Source organism: Cetorhinus maximus, unplaced genomic scaffold, assembly GCF_964194155.1.
Source record: "Cetorhinus maximus unplaced genomic scaffold, sCetMax3.hap1.1 HAP1_SCAFFOLD_566, whole genome shotgun sequence".
Lineage (NCBI taxonomy): Eukaryota > Metazoa > Chordata > Chondrichthyes > Lamniformes > Cetorhinidae > Cetorhinus > Cetorhinus maximus.
The window spans coordinates 239,936-258,049 of NW_027596508.1; the positions used below are offsets into that span (position 1 = coordinate 239,936).

General features: G+C 43.9%; 2 protein-coding genes across 3 annotated transcripts; one reads left to right on the forward strand and one right to left on the reverse strand.

Moving 5' to 3' along the window:
- Nucleotides 1–5,127: 5,127 nt before the first annotated feature.
- On the forward strand, nucleotides 5,128–6,123 carry LOC144674120 (histone H2B-like). 2 transcript variants are annotated; one of them, XM_078535627.1, is made up of 2 exons: nucleotides 5,128–5,525; nucleotides 6,022–6,123. In XM_078535627.1, exons 1-2 carry the CDS (start codon nucleotides 5,155–5,157, stop codon nucleotides 6,029–6,031), a joined length of 381 nt encoding a protein of 126 aa, XP_078391753.1. In that variant the 5' UTR covers nucleotides 5,128–5,154; the 3' UTR covers nucleotides 6,032–6,123. The 2 variants fall into 2 exon arrangements, with proteins under 2 accessions (XP_078391753.1, XP_078391754.1); XM_078535628.1 differs by lacking the exon at nucleotides 6,022–6,123 and having other exon boundaries at nucleotides 5,130–5,662.
- Nucleotides 6,124–8,057: 1,934 nt separating this feature from the next.
- LOC144674121 (histone H3) lies at nucleotides 8,058–8,468 on the reverse strand. The gene has a single exon (XM_078535629.1). The coding sequence runs from the start codon at nucleotides 8,466–8,468 to the stop codon at nucleotides 8,058–8,060; it is 411 nt and encodes a 136-aa protein (XP_078391755.1).
- Nucleotides 8,469–18,114: the final 9,646 nt, after the last annotated feature.

The following is an 18,114-nucleotide window of genomic DNA, read 5'->3' on the forward strand; positions in this document are numbered from 1 at the left end:
GGAAAGTACTGTGTAAACGGGCTAAATTCTTTCTTTCAGTTTAGACAGAGCAAGCTCACTCTCAGCTGTCGGAGTTGAGTAGTTAATTAGCTAACTGGTTCAATCTGGTAAACGTTAACTGTGTTCCTCTCCACAGATGCTATCAGACCTGCTGAGTTATTATACCTGCCAGGTATTTTTGTTTGTTTTTGTTTTCAATCTGGTTACTGTTGACCCAGTTGAGTTTACTATAAATTCAGGGTTCTTTAGTGCAGCCAAGGTAAACTGAGTGCAGCTGAGCTAACTGAGTGAAGACTTGGAGTTTGGTGGGATGGGAGTTCAGTGAAGGGTGGGGGGGAGCAAAGCAGGTAATTGTTCCCTTCTTCTATCCTTCTCACGCCATAGGAATTGGTTCTTGCTCTAATACAGGGAAAGGAGCTAGCTGTTTGATGAATATCCGGTACGTGTGTAAGGTCGATTCTATCCCTAAGGTTGAAAATAGTACACAAACTTGTGGTAAAGTAAATAAAATATATAAGAAAGTAACATAAATAACTGAATAACATAAATAACTGAATTACATAATTAAGTAATTATTTAAAACACATTAAGGATGGCATGATAGGTGACGTGTCCAAGCTGCAGCATGTGAGAACTCCTGGATAACATTCCGATCCAGACGAAATGTCTACAGTAAATGTTCGCGGCTGGAGGAAATTCAGCTCAGATTCATTGAGCTGCAGACTCTGTGACACATCAGCGAGAGAGGAAGTTTCCTTGATGCTTTATACCAGGAGGCAGTCACACATCTTAGAGTAGGGCCTTCTGATTTGGTCAGGGACAGGAGGGTGTGACTGCGAATGAGGCAGGACCCAGAGGGCAGGAGTGTGAGCCTCTGCAATGGTCCAATAGGTTTGATGTTCTCCCAGCTTGTTTGGATGAGGGCAGTGGCTGCAGGGTAGATGAGCAAACTGACCATGGCACCATGGTTTAGGAAGCCATTCAAGTTGGGAGAACAAAAAGGAATGTAGTGGTAGTATGGGGCAGTATATTGAGTGGGATTGGCACTGTTCTCTGTAGCAAAGAGCGAGAGTTCAGACGGCTCTGTTGCCTGCCTGGTGCCAGGGTTTGGGACATCTGTTCAGGGCTGGAAAGCAACTTTCAGTGGGAGGCAGAGGATCCAGTGATCATGGTCCATGTAGGTATCAACAACATGGGCAGGATGAGGAAGGAAGCTCTGCATAGTCAGTATGAGGAGCTAGGCACAAAATTAAGCAGCAGAACCTCAAAGGATTATTACCTGAGCCATGTTCAAACTGGCATATGACAAATAAGATTAGAGAAATGAATGCAAGACTCAAGGACTGGTGTGGGAGAAGTGGGTTCCAGTTTATGGGCCACTGGCACCAGTTTTGGGTGTTCTTTCAGATTTTTCTGTACCGTTGGGATGGTCTACACCTGAACTGTGCTGGGGCTGGTGTCCTCACAAGCTGCATAACTAGGGAAGTAGAGAGGGTTTTAAACTGAATAGTGGAAAGGATCACATTTTCAAAGAGTAGAGACAAGGCAAGAAAGAAAGGTATTAATATGGGAAATGATAAACAGACCATGACAGGAAGGGAGAAATAGCATAAATCTAAGAGTAAATCAGCAGATAAGCCTCGTAGCTACAGAATAAAAGGACAAAACTAAAGGCTCTGTATCTAAACACATGTAGCATTTGAAACGTAACAAATTAACTGATAATATATATAAATAAGAATGATCTGATAGCCATCAGAGAGGCATGGCTACAGGGTGACATAGTTTGGGACCTGAATATTGAAGGGTACGTGATATTTAGGAATGAAATATGTCAGGAAAATGTGTAGGGGTGGCTCTGTTAATTAATGATGGTATTAGCACATTAGAGAGGGATGACCTAAATTCAGAAAACCAGGATGATTCAGGTTTGGGTTGCGACGTGAAATGACAAAGGCAAGAAGTCACTTGTGGGCCAGGTGACTATTTAACTGCACGGTAGAACAGAGCATAAAAGAGGAGATCATGGGAGCTTGACAGACAGGTACAGCAATAATGATGGGGGATTTCAATCTACATATCGACTGGGAAAATCAGATGGACAAACGTAACATAGAGTGTTTTTGGGATACTTTCTTAAAATAGCACATTCTGGAGCCAAGCAGAGAGCAGGATATTCGAGACCTGGTATTGAGCTACAAGACAGGATTAATTGAGAGCCTCATAGTGAAGGTACCTCTAGGTAACAGCGTTCATAATATGATTGAATTTTACACTCATTTTGGATGGAGAAATGAGTGCACCCATGATGAGTATTTTCAACTTAAATGAGGGCATGAAAGCAGAGCTAGCTAAAGTGAACCTCACCCCCACATTCCCGTCTGCCCCCGATAGCCTTTCACCCCCTTGCTAATCGACAATCCATGCAGCTCTACCATTAAAATATTCAAAGACTCTGCGTCCACTGCCTTTTGAGGAAGAGAGTTCCAAGATTCACTGCGCTCAGAGAAATAAATTCTCCTCATCAATGTCTTAAATGAGTGACCCCTTATTTTTAAATAATGACCCCCTAGTTCTAGCTTCTCCCACAAGAGGAAACATCATCTCCACATCCATCCTGTTAAGACTCCTCAGGGTCTTAAAGGTTTCAATCTAATCCCCTCTTACTCTTCTAAATTCCAGTCACAAAGATAGGCTAACCGGTCCAATCTTTCTTCATAAGACAACCGACCCATTCCTGGTATTAGACTAATAAATATTCCCTGAACTGCTTCAAACACATTTAAATCAAAAACAGAATTACCTGGAAAAACTCAGCAGGTCTGGCAGCATCGGCGGAGAAGAAAAGAGTTGACGTTTCGAGTCCTCATGACCCTTCAGCAGAACTGAGTATAGTTAGGAGAGGGGTGAAATATAAGCTGGTTTAAGTTTGGGGGTGGGGGGGTGGTGGTGGAAAGAGAAGTTGACGGGGGGTGATGGTGGTTGTAGGGACAAGCAAGCAGTGATGGGAGCAGATAATCAAAAGATGTCACAGACAAAAGGATCAAAGAGGTGTTGAAGTTGGTGATATTATCTAAGAAAATGTGCTAATTAAGAATGGATGGCAGGACACTCAAGGTACAACTCTAGTGGGGGTGGAGTGGAAAGACTGACAAGGTATTAGTTGTAGAAAGGCTAACTGGCCTTTAGCTTTCTAATTTCTGTCTCCCTCCCTTTTTGAATGAAAGAGTTACGTTCGCTATTTTCCAATCTAATTGAACCTTCCCCATATCTGGGGAATTTTGAAAATTAAAACAAATGCACCAACAATCTCACCGGCCACTTCTTTTAAGAATTTGGGGTGAAATCCATCCAGACCTGGGGATTTCACAGCCCGATGCCCCAACAATTTTCTTAATACCACTTCCCTGGTGATTGTAATTTTCCACGAGTTCCTCCCTCCCTTCCATTTCCTGATTTACAGCTTTTTCCAAGGTATTACTTGTGTCGTCTATGGTGAAGACTGAAGCACGATACCTGTTTAGTTCATCCGCCATCTCCCTATTTTGCATTTTCAATTCCCAAAATGCTCTTTCTATAGGACTAATTCATTTCTTATTTAAACATCTACATAACCTCCCTTTGGAATTGTTGGTTCTGATTGGAATGCATGCGTTTTGTGTATTCTGAAATATCCCTTTAAATATCTGCCACTGCCTATCCCTCGGCCATGATCTTATTGAATGGCGGAACAGGCTCGAGCTGCTGAGGGGCCTACTCCTGCTCCTGGTCCGTATGTTCATATCTATTTTAGTACCACCGACTGAAAGAATTAATCCCACTCTCACACACAGCACCACTGAATGACTGAATTAATCTCACTCTCACACACAGCACCACCGAATGACTGAATTAATCTCACTCTCACACACAGCACCACCGAATGACTGAATTAATCCCACTCTCACACACAGCACCACCGAATAACTGAAATAATCCCACTCTCACAGACAGTATCACTGATAGAATTAATCCCACAGTCACATACAGTATCACTGACTGACTGAAGTAATCTCACATTCAGCACTGAAGACAAACAGATGCAGAATATGTTCAAAAGATTCCCAGATATTGACAATGACTCACATTCCCATTCAATACCAGAAACTGACAGATACAGACTGAATTCCACACTCACATTGCGGATCAGATGTTGGCATGTCCAGCATGAATCTCACACTCATACTCAGTCCCAGCCTCTGAGAGTGAATGAGAAATGCACAGTCGGATAGTAACAGAGGTTGAAAGATATACAATCAATGCCACACTGATCTACAGTGTCAGAGACTGAGAAACACGGTGTGAATCTCATTTGTAGTTCAATAAACTGACAGGTAGAGAATAAATCCTGCACTCACATATTTAAGCCGCAGGTGACAGATACGGAGTTCAGCCAAAATAGCATATATTCCCAAATCGAGAATGGATCCCCCGCTCACTCACATGCATCCTGAAGTGACAAACGCACAATGAGTCTTAAACACTCCCAAAGACAGATACAGAATAAATTCTACACTCACATGGCGTACCAGAGCCTCAGCTGTGGCTCAGTTCATAGCACCCTCGCCTTTGAGTCAGAAGGTAGTGGGTTCATGTCCCACTCCTGGAAAAAAAAAAGTCAAGAACTGTGAATGTACTCAGAGTTACATAGTTGTTGGGAAAGATTTATTCCAGACCACACAGCTCAATACTCCTTCTCAACCCCCTACCACTCACATACTCACACAATATCCCAGTGAGTAATTCGCACACGTTACAAGAGTTCCAGGAGGAATCCCGCATTTCCGTTCAGTCCCTCTGTGGAGAAGGGCCCCTCGCACGGACAACCAGACGACAATTTCCGGTGTATCTTCACAAACTGGGACTGGAGAGAATCCTGATAAAATTTCTTTCCTGATTATAGTAAAAGGGCTAATGAGGGTGGAGAAGTCGAAATTTGATTGGTGTCTTTAAATATGCAATCAGAGAAAAGTATAAAATAAGTGGCTGTTGTACTTTTTTAAATGTCCAATCAGAATCATTGTTTCCCCATTCCTCATTAGCATAGGTCTGTCAGACTGTCTATTTAATCGGCGCTCGGAAGGGATTTGCTTTATTCTGTGCCTGAAACTGAAGATGGTTGATGACAAGAAACCAGCTTCTAAGAAGGGAGGCAAGAAAGCCTTAAAGAAACCGGTAGCGAAGGGCGGCAAGAAGCGGCGAAAGTCGAGGAAGGAGAGTTACGCCATCTACATCTACAAAGTGATGAAGCAGGTTCACCCCGACACCGGCATCTCCTCCAAGGCCATGAGCATCATGAACTCGTTCGTGAGCGATATTTTCGAGCGCATCGCGGGTGAGGCTTCCCGCCTGGCCCATTACAACAAGCGCAGCACCATCAGCTCCCGGGAGATCCAGACCGCCGTGCGCCTGCTGCTGCCCGGGGAACTGGCCAAGCACGCCGTGTCGGAAGGGACAAAGGCGGTGACCAAGTACACCAGCTCCAAGTAAAACCCCAGAACTGACTGAAAAACACATTCACAACACAACGGCTCTTTTAAGAGCCACTCACAATCTCTCTGAAAAAGCTATATGATTTCATTACTTCTAATTTATGATTTTACTATGAAGCATTTAGAATTGTGAAATTTTTATTTTGATCACGTTTCAGTCACAGGTTCTCGGCAATGTAAATTTAACACTCGTTCAATTGTTGGGCCTCGTTAATGATGCCCCATAAATTAATGTCTTGCCGCTCACCCTCTGCGCTTTGCTTTAAGACGCGTCATATTCGACCCCTTTCCCTGGTTTTGGAGTGCGCGCGAATAGAGCGCAAATTCTTCTGGTTCCAATTCGGTTCAAGTTTGGCCTCAATAATCGATCAGTTCATTTCCTATAAGCACCGGTTGTGTAGCAACCTTCAGTCTCAACGCTAGCAAATTTACTCCAAGTATGTTTAATTTTGGCTGTCACAAATATCTACAATATACCGTCTATCAGCAGAACGATGTAAATGGCACTTTCAGCCGGCTGCTAAGAAGGTTTCATGACGGATCGAGATTACCTCGAATTGCTGCCGGATTCTTAAAGCGAATCTGAAATTTAAAATGGATAAAATGTGAAATAGTCCCATCAGGGAAGGACATTTGTAAAACTTTGTCGTCAGACCGTGTTCACTATTAACTGGTTTTCTATATGAAATGTATTTCTTGTTTTACAAATATATCGGCGGTAATTTCGACGTCGAATAAAAAAATAGATTGCGTAAATTTGCGCCGTTATTTTCGACTTGTTTTCAGATACACATAAACCCAGACAGAAAATCAGAAACTGAAATATACAAAAAACTGCAGTCCAGGGAAAGAGAGAGAGAGATGAAGAGAATGTTACATTCGAATACTAAATACTGAATAACCATTTTCAATTAGTACTCGAAACGTCAACTTTCTTCCTCTCCGATGAGCTTTTCCAGGTATTTTTGTTTTAGTTTCAGATTTCCAGCATCAGCAGTATTTTGCTTTTATCCAATTAGTACTGTGTTCGATCAGTTCTTTTTTGGCTTTTTTTTTTTACAAATTTGGCGGGCTTTTAAAATTTGAAAAAAAAGCTCGGTTGGAATCTCAAAATTTGGCGCTGGATTTTCCGCCCTCCCTCCGTGGAGTCTCCGGGTTGGTGAGTTCAGTAGATATCTGATTGGTGATATGAACAACATTATGTGACGCTGCACAAAATGACCTATCAGCAATGCCCGCCGCACCATTCCTCCCGAAGCTATAAGAGAAGCGAATGCGAGCGCATTTCCTCATTCACTGTGAAAGTGTTTTTGAGATTGTGAAATGTCTGGAAGAGGAAAGACCGGCGGTAAAGCTCGATCCAAGGCCAGATCTCGCTCCTCCCGGGCTGGACTGCAGTTCCCGGTGGGCCGTGTTCACAGGCTCCTGAGAAAGGGCAACTATGCTGAGCGTGTGGGTGCTGGAGCCCCGGTCTATCTGGCTGCTGTGCTCGAGTATCTGACGGCTGAAATCCTCGAGCTGGCCGGTAACGCGGCCCGGGACAACAAGAAGACCCGCATCATCCCCAGACACCTGCAGCTGGCCGTCCGCAACGACGAGGAGCTCAACAAGCTGCTGGGAGGGGTGACCATCGCTCAGGGCGGGGTGCTGCCTAATATCCAGGCCGTGCTGCTGCCCAAGAAAACCAGCGCCTCTGCGGCCTCGAAGACCAAGTGAAGCGGCCATTCTTTAATCTAATACCCCAAAGGCTCTTTTCAGAGCCACCCACAGAGTCTGTGAAAGGGTGAACTATTGACTACCGCTACGTGCCGAATTTCAGTAATGGTGAAGCGTTTCTAATGATCCGCAACGACAACCAACTCGTATCAAAAGAGAAATTACATTTCCACCCGAGTGGTTCGGGACTGGAATGCACTCCCTGGAAGTAGTGGAGGCAGGTTCAATAGAGGCAGTCAAGAGGGTATTAGCTGATTATTTGAATATAAACAACGTGCAGGGATGGGGCGGGGTGAAAGCTTTCGGTCATAACACTCTTTTGGAGAGCAGATGCAGGCACCGAAGGGCCGAATGGCCTCCCGTGCTGTGCAAATTGGTTGATTCTATGATAAATCTGTGCACCGGAGGGATACACGTTTGTTGCTCAGGGCGTTGCCTTTATTGACTTCATGAGCACTGACTTGTAACCCGCAGATCACTCTTTGCCCGGGATTGATGTCTGCTCGCAGTATTTAATACATTATCAGCGCCGCATTTATTGGAAGTATCCTAGAGCACTAAGGTGACCACATTCCCAATTTTATGCTTAAATTAAGACACCATTTGCGCTACAACTTACAACTGCATTGTCTGTGATTATCAACCCCAAAAGAGGTTTGTAGACAAGAAAAAATAAACTGATGGAAGGAGGTAAATGGTAACTTCGCGATGTCTAAGTGCTGGAGTGGTCAACAGGAGATCACAGCTTTCATTTGCCGATTTAGTGGCTCTTAAAAGAGCCTTTGTTGCACTTGGTGCTGAAGCCTGGTTTTAGGCGCGTTCCCCGCGGATGCGGCGGGCCAGCTGGATGTCTTTGGGCATGATGGTGACTCGCTTGGCGTGGATGGCGCACAGGTTGGTGTCCTCAAAGAGCCCCACCAGGTAAGCCTCGCTGGCCTCCTGCAGAGCCATGACGGCCGAGCTCTGGAAGCGCAGGTCTGTCTTGAAGTCCTGAGCGATCTCTCGCACCAGGCGCTGGAAGGGCAGTTTGCGGATGAGCAGCTCGGTGGATTTCTGGTAGCGGCGGATCTCCCTCAGAGCCACAGTGCCGGGTCTGTAGCGATGAGGCTTCTTCACGCCGCCTGTTGCTGGAGCGCTCTTCCGGGCCGCTTTGGTAGCCAGCTGTTTGCGGGGAGCTTTCCCTCCGGTCGATTTGCGCGCTGTCTGCTTGGTCCTGGCCATTTTCTGAACAAATTCACCACAATGTCAGCTGCAAGAACTATTAAGACAAACTGCACTGCAACTCGCCTTTTTAAACTCTGTGAGGAACCGCCCCGAACAGTAATTGGCTGCAGCCTTCCGCCCAGGCAGTTTTATCCAAAATCTAACCAATGAACTAATCCCTGGCTGAGTTGCCAGGTCTCCATTGGTCGAGTAGTTTTTAATCGCTCATTTCAAAAATTCCGCCTTTATTTCCAGCCGTTTACCGCCTCGACATCAGAAGACTTTGTTCCTTCATTTCTTAAAATTATAAATACCATTTTTACTGCAAATCATTATTCCCTAACCCGAATGAAATTCCTGTTCATTAAACCTATTCCGACAATTTTTAAACCCGGCATCATCCTGGTGAACCTGCACATTTTTGGACAGAAACACCAGTCTGTTGTTTGAACTGTGTAAAGTCAGTGCTGGATTTCCGAGGCAAAAATTGAAGGACTGTCCATTGCTCCCTACAGCACAACCAACCCTTAAAATCGCCGCTCGCTTAGAGGTCTGGAGTGGGTAATAAAATGGAACCGGTGCTGGGGGCTTCACACCCCTTCCCATTGCCCTCATTCTGGGCAGTTCATGACTATAAAGAGCGGGGAAAGGGATAATAAACAACGATTAAATCGAGTTACTTAGTACATCCTCCAGAACCCCGGAACAAATCAGGCACTAATATAAATGAAAAATACTGCACATGCTGGAAATCTGAATTAAAAACAGAAAATGCTGGAAACCTCCGTAGGTCTCACAGAATCTGTGGATAGAAAAGAGTTAGCGTTTCTAATCCGTTTCACTCTTCGTTAGAGCTCTCTTTTCTGTTTCAGACAGTAACATTCCCGATCACAGCCAATCCCAATTCCCGTTCCCAGGTCTCTGCTCTCTCTGTGAGGTGGTGGGTGGCTCTGAGAAGAGCCTTTGTTGTGTGTTCGGTAGAAAGGGTCGAGTTGTTTAGCCGCCGAATCCATAGAGAGTGCGGCCCTGGCGTTTCAGAGCGTACACCACATCCATGGCAGTGACCGTCTTGCGCTTGGCGTGTTCAGTGTAGGTGACCGCATCCCTGATCACATTCTCCAGGAAAACCTTCAGCACCCCGCGAGTCTCCTCATAGATCAAACCCGAGATCCGCTTGACACCGCCACGGCGAGCCAGGCGGCGGATTGCTGGTTTGGTGATGCCCTGGATATTATCACGAAGCACTTTGCGGTGCCGCTTTGCTCCGCCTTTCCCCAGTCCTTTACCTCCTTTCCCTCTGCCAGACATGATGATTCTTCACTCAGATCGCTGCAGAATATGAGACACGAGCTGCTTCACGTTCCTCTTTTATACAGCTCGCCCGGACCTGACTGAAAAACGCGGTTTGATGGCAGAGAGGGGAGGAGACAGAGTGAAGATTAAACAGAGATCGGGAGGGAGGAGAGAGCCGGAGTGACAGACAGAAAGAGAAAAGCCCCTGATCTTTCAGCTCCTCCTCCAGTTTCTGCATCCGCCAATTTCCAGCCGTTTATTACCAATGGAACCGAGACACAAACCCGGACAGACCCGGGCTTCACAGTCAGGAGTTTCCGCAAACCCGGGGCTTTGAAATATGCTCTCGTTATAATTAACAGTCAGTAATATTCCGACCTAAACACAGTCTATTCTAAAACAGGAATCATCCTCAGTAACATCACCATCCTCATACACACACGGTTCCAGCATTTTACAAACTGTTTGGGGGAATCTCCTGTGTTAAAATTGATGTTGTAAAGCGGCCTTTACCCACCAGTGTACCACCGCCACACGTCCACTCGCACCCAACGCCCCTTGCCCGCCGCGCCGACACAGGTTCGGAGATTTTGTTTTTTCTGTGATGAGAGTGAAATGGGGAAAATTCCCATTGATTTTAGTGGCTGAATTGCTGCGGAGATCTACGCATGCGCTGTTTAACCCCGTCCCAGGTGTCGTCGCAATGCGGATAACAGCGCATGCGCAACCGCTCCCCCAACAATGGCCGAGAGCGTCATTCACTCAGTGAGCGGAATAGGGTTTAATTCAGCAGCGATCGGAGACATCACCGCCCCAGAGGGAAGTGAACAAACAGCATCTGCTTAAAGCAGCGCATCGGTTTGGAGCCGCGTCCGCAGATATGCTCAGAGATTGGCATTGAGTGTCCGGGCAGCTGAGGCGGAGGCGGCGGCTGTTTTTAATGGGCTCCCTGGAACACGAGCTGCTCCCGGAACATGGAGTGAGCGGGGGGAAGGGAGAGGCCATTCTCGAGCAGTGTCTGGACAGAGTGAGAAGAACTCGCCATTGAAGATCATTGCTGCTTTCTCTCCCCAAACCCGAGTGAAGCTTCCTGGCTTAGTCCCGGCTCCCACTGTCCCTTGTTATTGGACAGAGAATGGCGGGGGAAATAGCCGCACAGTAACAATGTTTCCAGTTACACAAAGAAGATCAATTTCAGGCACCAGGTGAGAAGTGTGAAAGAGACATTTTAAACAGTACCTGCTTGTTTCCAGGTGAACAGTTAGTTGAAAGGGAGCTGCAAATATAAATCTGACCCTTGCCAAAGCCACTCCTCCATCGGATAGTCTAATTCAAGGAGCAGTGCACAGGACGGGTTGTTTCTGGACGTCATAAAATTGTTGTAAAACCGCTCAAAATAGCAGATAAGCAGAAACAGATTGCTCCAGTACCGTGGTGGGGTCAGACACTGATATGCTGCTAGTTTTGCTTTGTTGATTGTTCATTTTAATAACACTTATTTTAAAAATACATTGATCTATTTTGTATTTTCTACTTCACCTATTCTCTAGGTAAAGGAGTTATGTTTTCTGTATGCACAGAAAGAATTGAAGGACCAGATGGTTCTTCGAAACAAGGAAAAGTGCAGCCTGATGGTTCCAACTCACAGTAAGTACAATATCACTCACAAAGCACAGAGATACTGCCAGGTCTTTAGGCCAAAATGAAACAGATAGAGACCGACATAGATCCCAAGATTGAGAGGCGCCCTTTCAATATAAGAGTCAAACAGAATATTGCTGGGAGAAGTTGTTTACATTAAACCAGTACACCTGAGGACTAGATTGATCAATCCCAGGGCAAAAGCACAGCCACTATTCGAGTTAAATACATAATGTCATCTCAGCCACAAATTAATTACTAATTATTAACTATGTCAGACAACATTTACCCTATTGTAATATGCAGGATGAATTGCGACTCAGTGCCTCAGAATGTAGAGTGAGCTACACATTAAATATCAGTTCCATAATCTCACTAAGTGTTAGACTAGAATATTAAAGTATGAATTCTGTTCTTTTCAAACTGCAGGAATTAAATAATGAACCAGGTTTGAGATTGATGCATATGTTATCACTCGAATTTGTTCTCACAGAGATAAAAATTAAATACCACTACACAACTCGCACAGAACTACTGAATGTATCCTTAGATCATGCCTGAGATGCAGGTGAAGGACCAATACAGAAAACCCGCACAGTTGCATTCAATGGCAGAGACACATAGATCGAGAATGAACCCCAGACTCACATGAAAATCTAGAGACAGACATAAGAACAACAAATTCCAAATACCACATTCAATCCAGGGATTGACAAATTCAGAATTAAAGCTACTTTCATTTGCATTGCCATTGAGTGAAAGATGTAGAATGTAGCCCAGTGTCACATACCCTACCAGAGACTGGCAAAGGTATAATAAATTCCAGAGTCTCTTATTGTACCTGAGACTGACGGCCAAAAATAAACACATTCACATCGAGCAGTAGAGATTGAAAAATACAGAATGAAGCTCATAATCCCATTCGGTATTGCACAGTGACAGGTACAAATAAACCCCCCTACTCACACCCTTTACGAGGTAATGACACAGAATGAGCAGCACATTCACATACAATACCAGAAACTGACAGATATTGAATGATTCCCACCCTACAGAAAACTGAATTAATGCACACTCACATTCAGATTGAGAGACTGACTAACACAGAAGTATGTCCACACTCACCAAAAACTGACATACACTGCATTAATCCCACTTTATACAGGGGACCAAACCCTGAAATCCAGAAAATAAAATCCACAGGCCTACACACAGAAAAAGACAATAAGGCATAGACCAAAAGCATTCATTTAAAGTGCCACCGACTGACAGGCGTAAGACAAATCTCATTCACAGAGAGCAATGGATGAAAATAAAAGTAAAATCAACTTCACTGACACAATTATTTCCAGATATGGACAGCTAAAGACTGAATGCCACAGTCACATATATTAGAGTTAGAATTAATCTCATTCTCATGTAAATTATCTGGGACTGACTGATACAGAAAAAATAACATATCCACGTGCAAGACAAGAGATGGACACATACAGATTGAATGCAACAATATTGCACTTCACAGGTAACTGAAAGGAAGCGCTTGTTTTTAATATTTCACAAGTGATATATTGAAGCAGATCGAATCCCACTGATATAGTATCAGAGAATGACATTCATATAGTTCATCCTGCACTCATACGCAGTCCCACAACTGACAGATACAAACAAAAATCAACATTTGGATACAGGACCAGAGACTGATACTTGCAGAATGAATAAATTACACACGTAGTCAAAGACAGATGACTGCAGAACTAAAGTCAAACTCACACTCACTTCCAGATACTGTCAGCTTCAGAATGAGCCCCACATTCACTTGTAATTCTGGGGACTGACAGATGGAATGGATTACAAAATCGCATTCAGTTCCATGACTGACAGGTACATAATTCATTTCATGCTCACATACAGTACCATAGACAGACAAATAACCAATTACAAATTATTTTGCTTAAAGACTGACAGATACAAAGTTAAATTGATTGTCACATTCAGTACCAGAGCCTGTCAGATACAGAATATGTCCCAAATCCACATCCCAATCCAGAGACTAACAGATGCAGAATTAAGGCCATAACAACACAGCTCCAATGAATGTCAGTTACAGAATTAACCTGACAATGGATGAGAAATGGAGAGATGCAGAGTGACTCTCTCACTTGCTGAGTCCCAAGGGCTGATGATCACAGAAAGAATCCCACAGTCACATAGAACAATGACAGACAGTGAATGTGACCACACTCACAGAGCAAAGCAGAGACTGTGCAGTACAGATTGATATCAGCACTTGCATATAGAAGCAGATACTGACAGACACATAATAAATCTCTCACACACATGCAGTTCAGCAAGTGACAGATGCAGAGAGAATCCTACACTCTCACATGGTACAAGATTAGCAGATAGAGAATGAATTCCACCATCACAAAAAGAAAAATGGAGATTAACAGATACAGAACAAACCCCTCTCATGTACAAGTCACAGAATTAGAAGGTACAGCATGAATCCCCAAGTTGCATTCAGTACCAGAAATTGCTGGAAATAGAATTATTCCCACATGATCTGAAATTGGCAGGCTTTTCAAATATGAAAATATAAGCCGGTCAGAACTTACAGTTTCTTCTACCTGGCTCTCTGATTAGTTGAGAATTGGATTGCGAAGGGTCTGTCCAATAGAAGCTAGAATCTGGCTACAGCTCACCAGCCATTCATAAGAACTAGGAGCAGGAGTAGGCAATTCAGCCCCTCGAGCCTGCCCCGCTATTCAATACGATCATAGCTGATCTCATTTCGGCCTCAACTCCAATTTCCCGCCCTCTCCCCATAACCTTTCAACCCGTTACTAATTTAAAAATCTGTCTATCTCCTCCTTAAACTTATTCAGCATCCCGGCATCCACTGCACTCTGAGGTAGTGAATTCCACAGATTCACGACCCATTGAGCAAAGTAATTCCTCCTCATCCCTGATTTAAATCTACCACCCCTTAGCTTAAAATTATAGCCTCTTGTTCTAGAATCCGCCACAAGGGGAAACATCCATGCCACATCTACTTTTTCTATCCCCTTTAGCATCTTATATACCTCAGTTAGATATCCTCTCATCCTTCTAAACTCTTGTGAGTTTAGGCCTAAACTGCTCAATCTCTTCTCATAAGACAAGCCCTGCATCTCTGGAATCAATCTAGTGAACCCCCTCTGAACTGCCTCCAATGCAACTACATCCTTTCTCAAGTAAGGGGACCAAAACTGTGCACAGCGCTCCAGGTGCAACCTCACCAATGCCTTGTACAGTTGCAACAACACTTCCCTATTTTAACACCCTATTCCTTTAGCAATAAATACCAAAATTACATTCTCCTTCCTTATTACCTGTTGTACCTGTATACTAGCTTTCAGCGATTCATGCACGAGGACACCCAGGTCCCTCTGCACTGAATCATTCTGAAGTTTCTCTCCCTTTAAATAATAATTTGCCTTTTTTTTTCAAACCAAAATGGATAACCTCACACTTATCCACGTTAAACTCCATCTGCCAAATGTTGGCCCATTCACCTAACCTGTCCATATCCATTTGTAAATTTCTTATTTCTTCATTACAACTTACTTTCCCACCTATTTTGGTGTCATCTGCAAATTTAGCTATAGTACCTTCTATCCCTGAATCCAAGTCACTAATATAGATTGCAAAGAATTGGGGTCCAAGGACCGAACACTGTGGCACCCCACTAGTTACAGCTTGCCATCCAGAAAAAGACCCATTTATCCCAACTCCTTACTACTCCCATCCAATCACCATATCATTTAGTGCCCAAAAAACTTTCCAAGGGGCACAGTGAATTACTTGTACTTCTTGCTATTCAGTATTGTCTTACGACTCCAAACTACTATACTACCCCTAACTCCGTGTGATCTTATTTTGTGTATTAATCTTTTGTGCGGCAACTTATCAAAGATCTTGTGGAAGTCCAGATATACTACATCTACACAATCCCCATTATCCATTTTGCTTGTCACATCTTCAAAGAACTCTAGCAAATTAGTCAAACATGACTTAATCTTCAGAAAACTATGCTGGCTCTGATAGATTGCATTTTGTCTTTCCAAATGCCCCATTACTACTTCCTTAATAATGGATTCCAACAATTTCCCAGTGACAGAAGTTAAACTGGTCTATAGCTTTCTACTTTCTGTCTCCCCCACTTTTTGAATAAGGGTATTATATTAGCATTTTCCCAATCCACTGGAACCTTTCCAGAATCCAGGGAATTTTGGAATATTATTACCAATGCATCCATTATCTCTGCTGCCACTTCCTTTAAGACCCTGGGATGTCGGCCATCAGGTCCTGGGGACTTGTCACTCTTTAGTCCCAATATTTTGCTCAGTACTTTTTCTCCAGTGATGGTGATAGTTTGAAGTTCCTCCTTCTCTATACCCTCTGCTCTACCTATCACTATTGGGGTGGTACTAGTGTCCTCTACCGTGAAAACTGAGGGAAAATATTGATTAAGTGTCTCTGCCATTTCTGCGTTCCCCACTATTAACTCCCCAGTCTCATCCTCCAAGGGACCAAGATTCACTTTAGCTACTCTCTTTCATTTTATATACTCGCAGAAACTTTTGCTATCAGTTTTTACATTTTGCGCTAGTTTTCTTTCATAATTTACCTTTGCTCTTTTTATTATTTTTTTAGTAACCCTTTGTTGATCTTTAAAAGTTTCCCAATCATCCAGCCTGCCTCTGCCCTTTGCAATTTGGTATGCCTTAGTTTTTGCCTTTATGTTATCTTTAACTTCCTTGCTTAACCATGGATGCTTTTTCCCCCTCTTACAATCTTTCCTCCTCTTTGGAATATATTTTACTTCAGAGGAATTGAATATCTCCTTAAATATCTGCCACTCTTCATTAACTGCCCTACATTGTAGTCTTCCTGCCCAGTCCACTAGGGTCAAATCTGCCCTCATGCCTATGTAGTTACCTTTGTTTAACTGCAGAACACTAGTGTGGGACTCAAGTTTCTCGCTTTCAAACTGAACTTGAAATTCTAGCATGCTATGATCACTCTTCTGGAGTGGATCCTTTATTCTGAGAACATTAATCTCATTACACAAAACCAAATCGAGAATAGCCTGCTCCCTGGTTGGTTCCACAACGCATTGCTTCAAGAGAGAATCTTTAATACACCCTATGAACTCTCCCTCGAGGCTACCCTTGCCAATTTGATTAGCCCAGTCAATATGCATATTAAAATCACCCATGATTATTGCCGTGCCTTTCTTACATGCTCCCAGTATTTCATGGTTTATTGTGTGCCTTACTGCTGAACTACTGTTTGGGGACCTATTGATTACTCCCACCAGGGACTTCTTTCCATTGCTATTTCTTATTTCTACCCAGACTGACTCTACGACTTGCTCTCCAGTGCCTACATCATTCCTCACTATAGCACTGAACTCTTCCTTTACTAACAAAGCTACACCACCTCCTTTTCCTTCCTGCCTATCCTTCCAAAACACTGAGTACCCTTGGATATTTAACTCCCAAACCTGTTCTCCCTATAACCACATCTCAGTAATCACCACCAAATCATACCTATTTATCCCTATTTGCGCTTTTAACTCATTATTTTTATTCCGAATGCTACACACATTCAGATACAAAACCTTTAAGTTTGCCCTGTTGTCAATTTTCCCTACTCTTATTTGATTCTTTGGTGCAATATGGTGTTCACACACTCTGTCCCTTCCTTTCACTTTTTGGGAACAATCAGCCTTGTCACTAACCTGCACTCCTACCCTCTCCTTAAACTTTGATTTTTTTATATTTCCATGCAACTGAGCTCCCCCACTGTTTAGTTTAAAGCCCCATCTACAAACCTAGTTATGAGATTCGCCAGGACACTGGTCCCAGCCTGATTAAAGTGGAGCCGATCCGAATGGAATAGATCCCTCTTTCCCCAGTATTAGTGCCAATGTCCCATGAATTCGAACCCATTTCTCCCATACCAAACTTTGAGCCACACATTCAGCTCTTTAATCTTATTGACCCGATACCAATTAGCTCGTGGCTCAGGTAGGAATCCGGAGATTATTACCTTTTTGGTTCTACTTTTTAATTTAGCCCCAGCTGCTTGTATTCCCTCAGCAGAACCTCTTTCCTTGTTCTACCTATATTGTTGGTACCTACGTGGACCACGACAACTGGATCTTTCCCCTCCCACTCCATGTTCCTCTGCAGATATCCTTAACCCTGGCACCAGGTAGGCAACACAGCCTTCGGGACTCTCGATCCTGGCTACAGAGAACAGTATCTATTCCCCTAACTATACTATCCCCGATTGCAACTACATTTCTCTTTTCTCCCCCCACTTGAATGTCTCCCTGTGCCATGGTGCTATGGTCAGTTTGCTCATCCTCTCTACAGTCCCCACCCTCATCCACACAAGGAGCAAGAATCTCGAACCTTTTGGATAAGGGCAAGGGCTGAGGCTCCTGCAGTGCTACTTCCTGGACCCCTCTACCTGCCTCACTCATAGTCACACCCTCCTGTCCCTGACCACTGGCCGAATTTATGGTAGTTAATCTAAGGGGTGTTACTGTATCCTGAAACAGAGCGTCCAGGTAACTCTCCCCCTCCCTGATGTGTCGCAGTGTCTGAAGCCCAGACTTTAGCTCATCAACTCTGAGCCAGAGTTTCTCGAGCAACCAACACTTGCTACAGATGTGGTC

Coding starts and splice junctions, on each gene's coding strand:
- LOC144674120 (XM_078535627.1), top strand. CDS start 5,155: ATGGTTGATGACAAGAAACCAGCTTCTAAGAAGGGAGGCAAGAAAGCC.
- LOC144674121 (XM_078535629.1), bottom strand. CDS start 8,468: ATGGCCAGGACCAAGCAGACAGCGCGCAAATCGACCGGAGGGAAAGCT.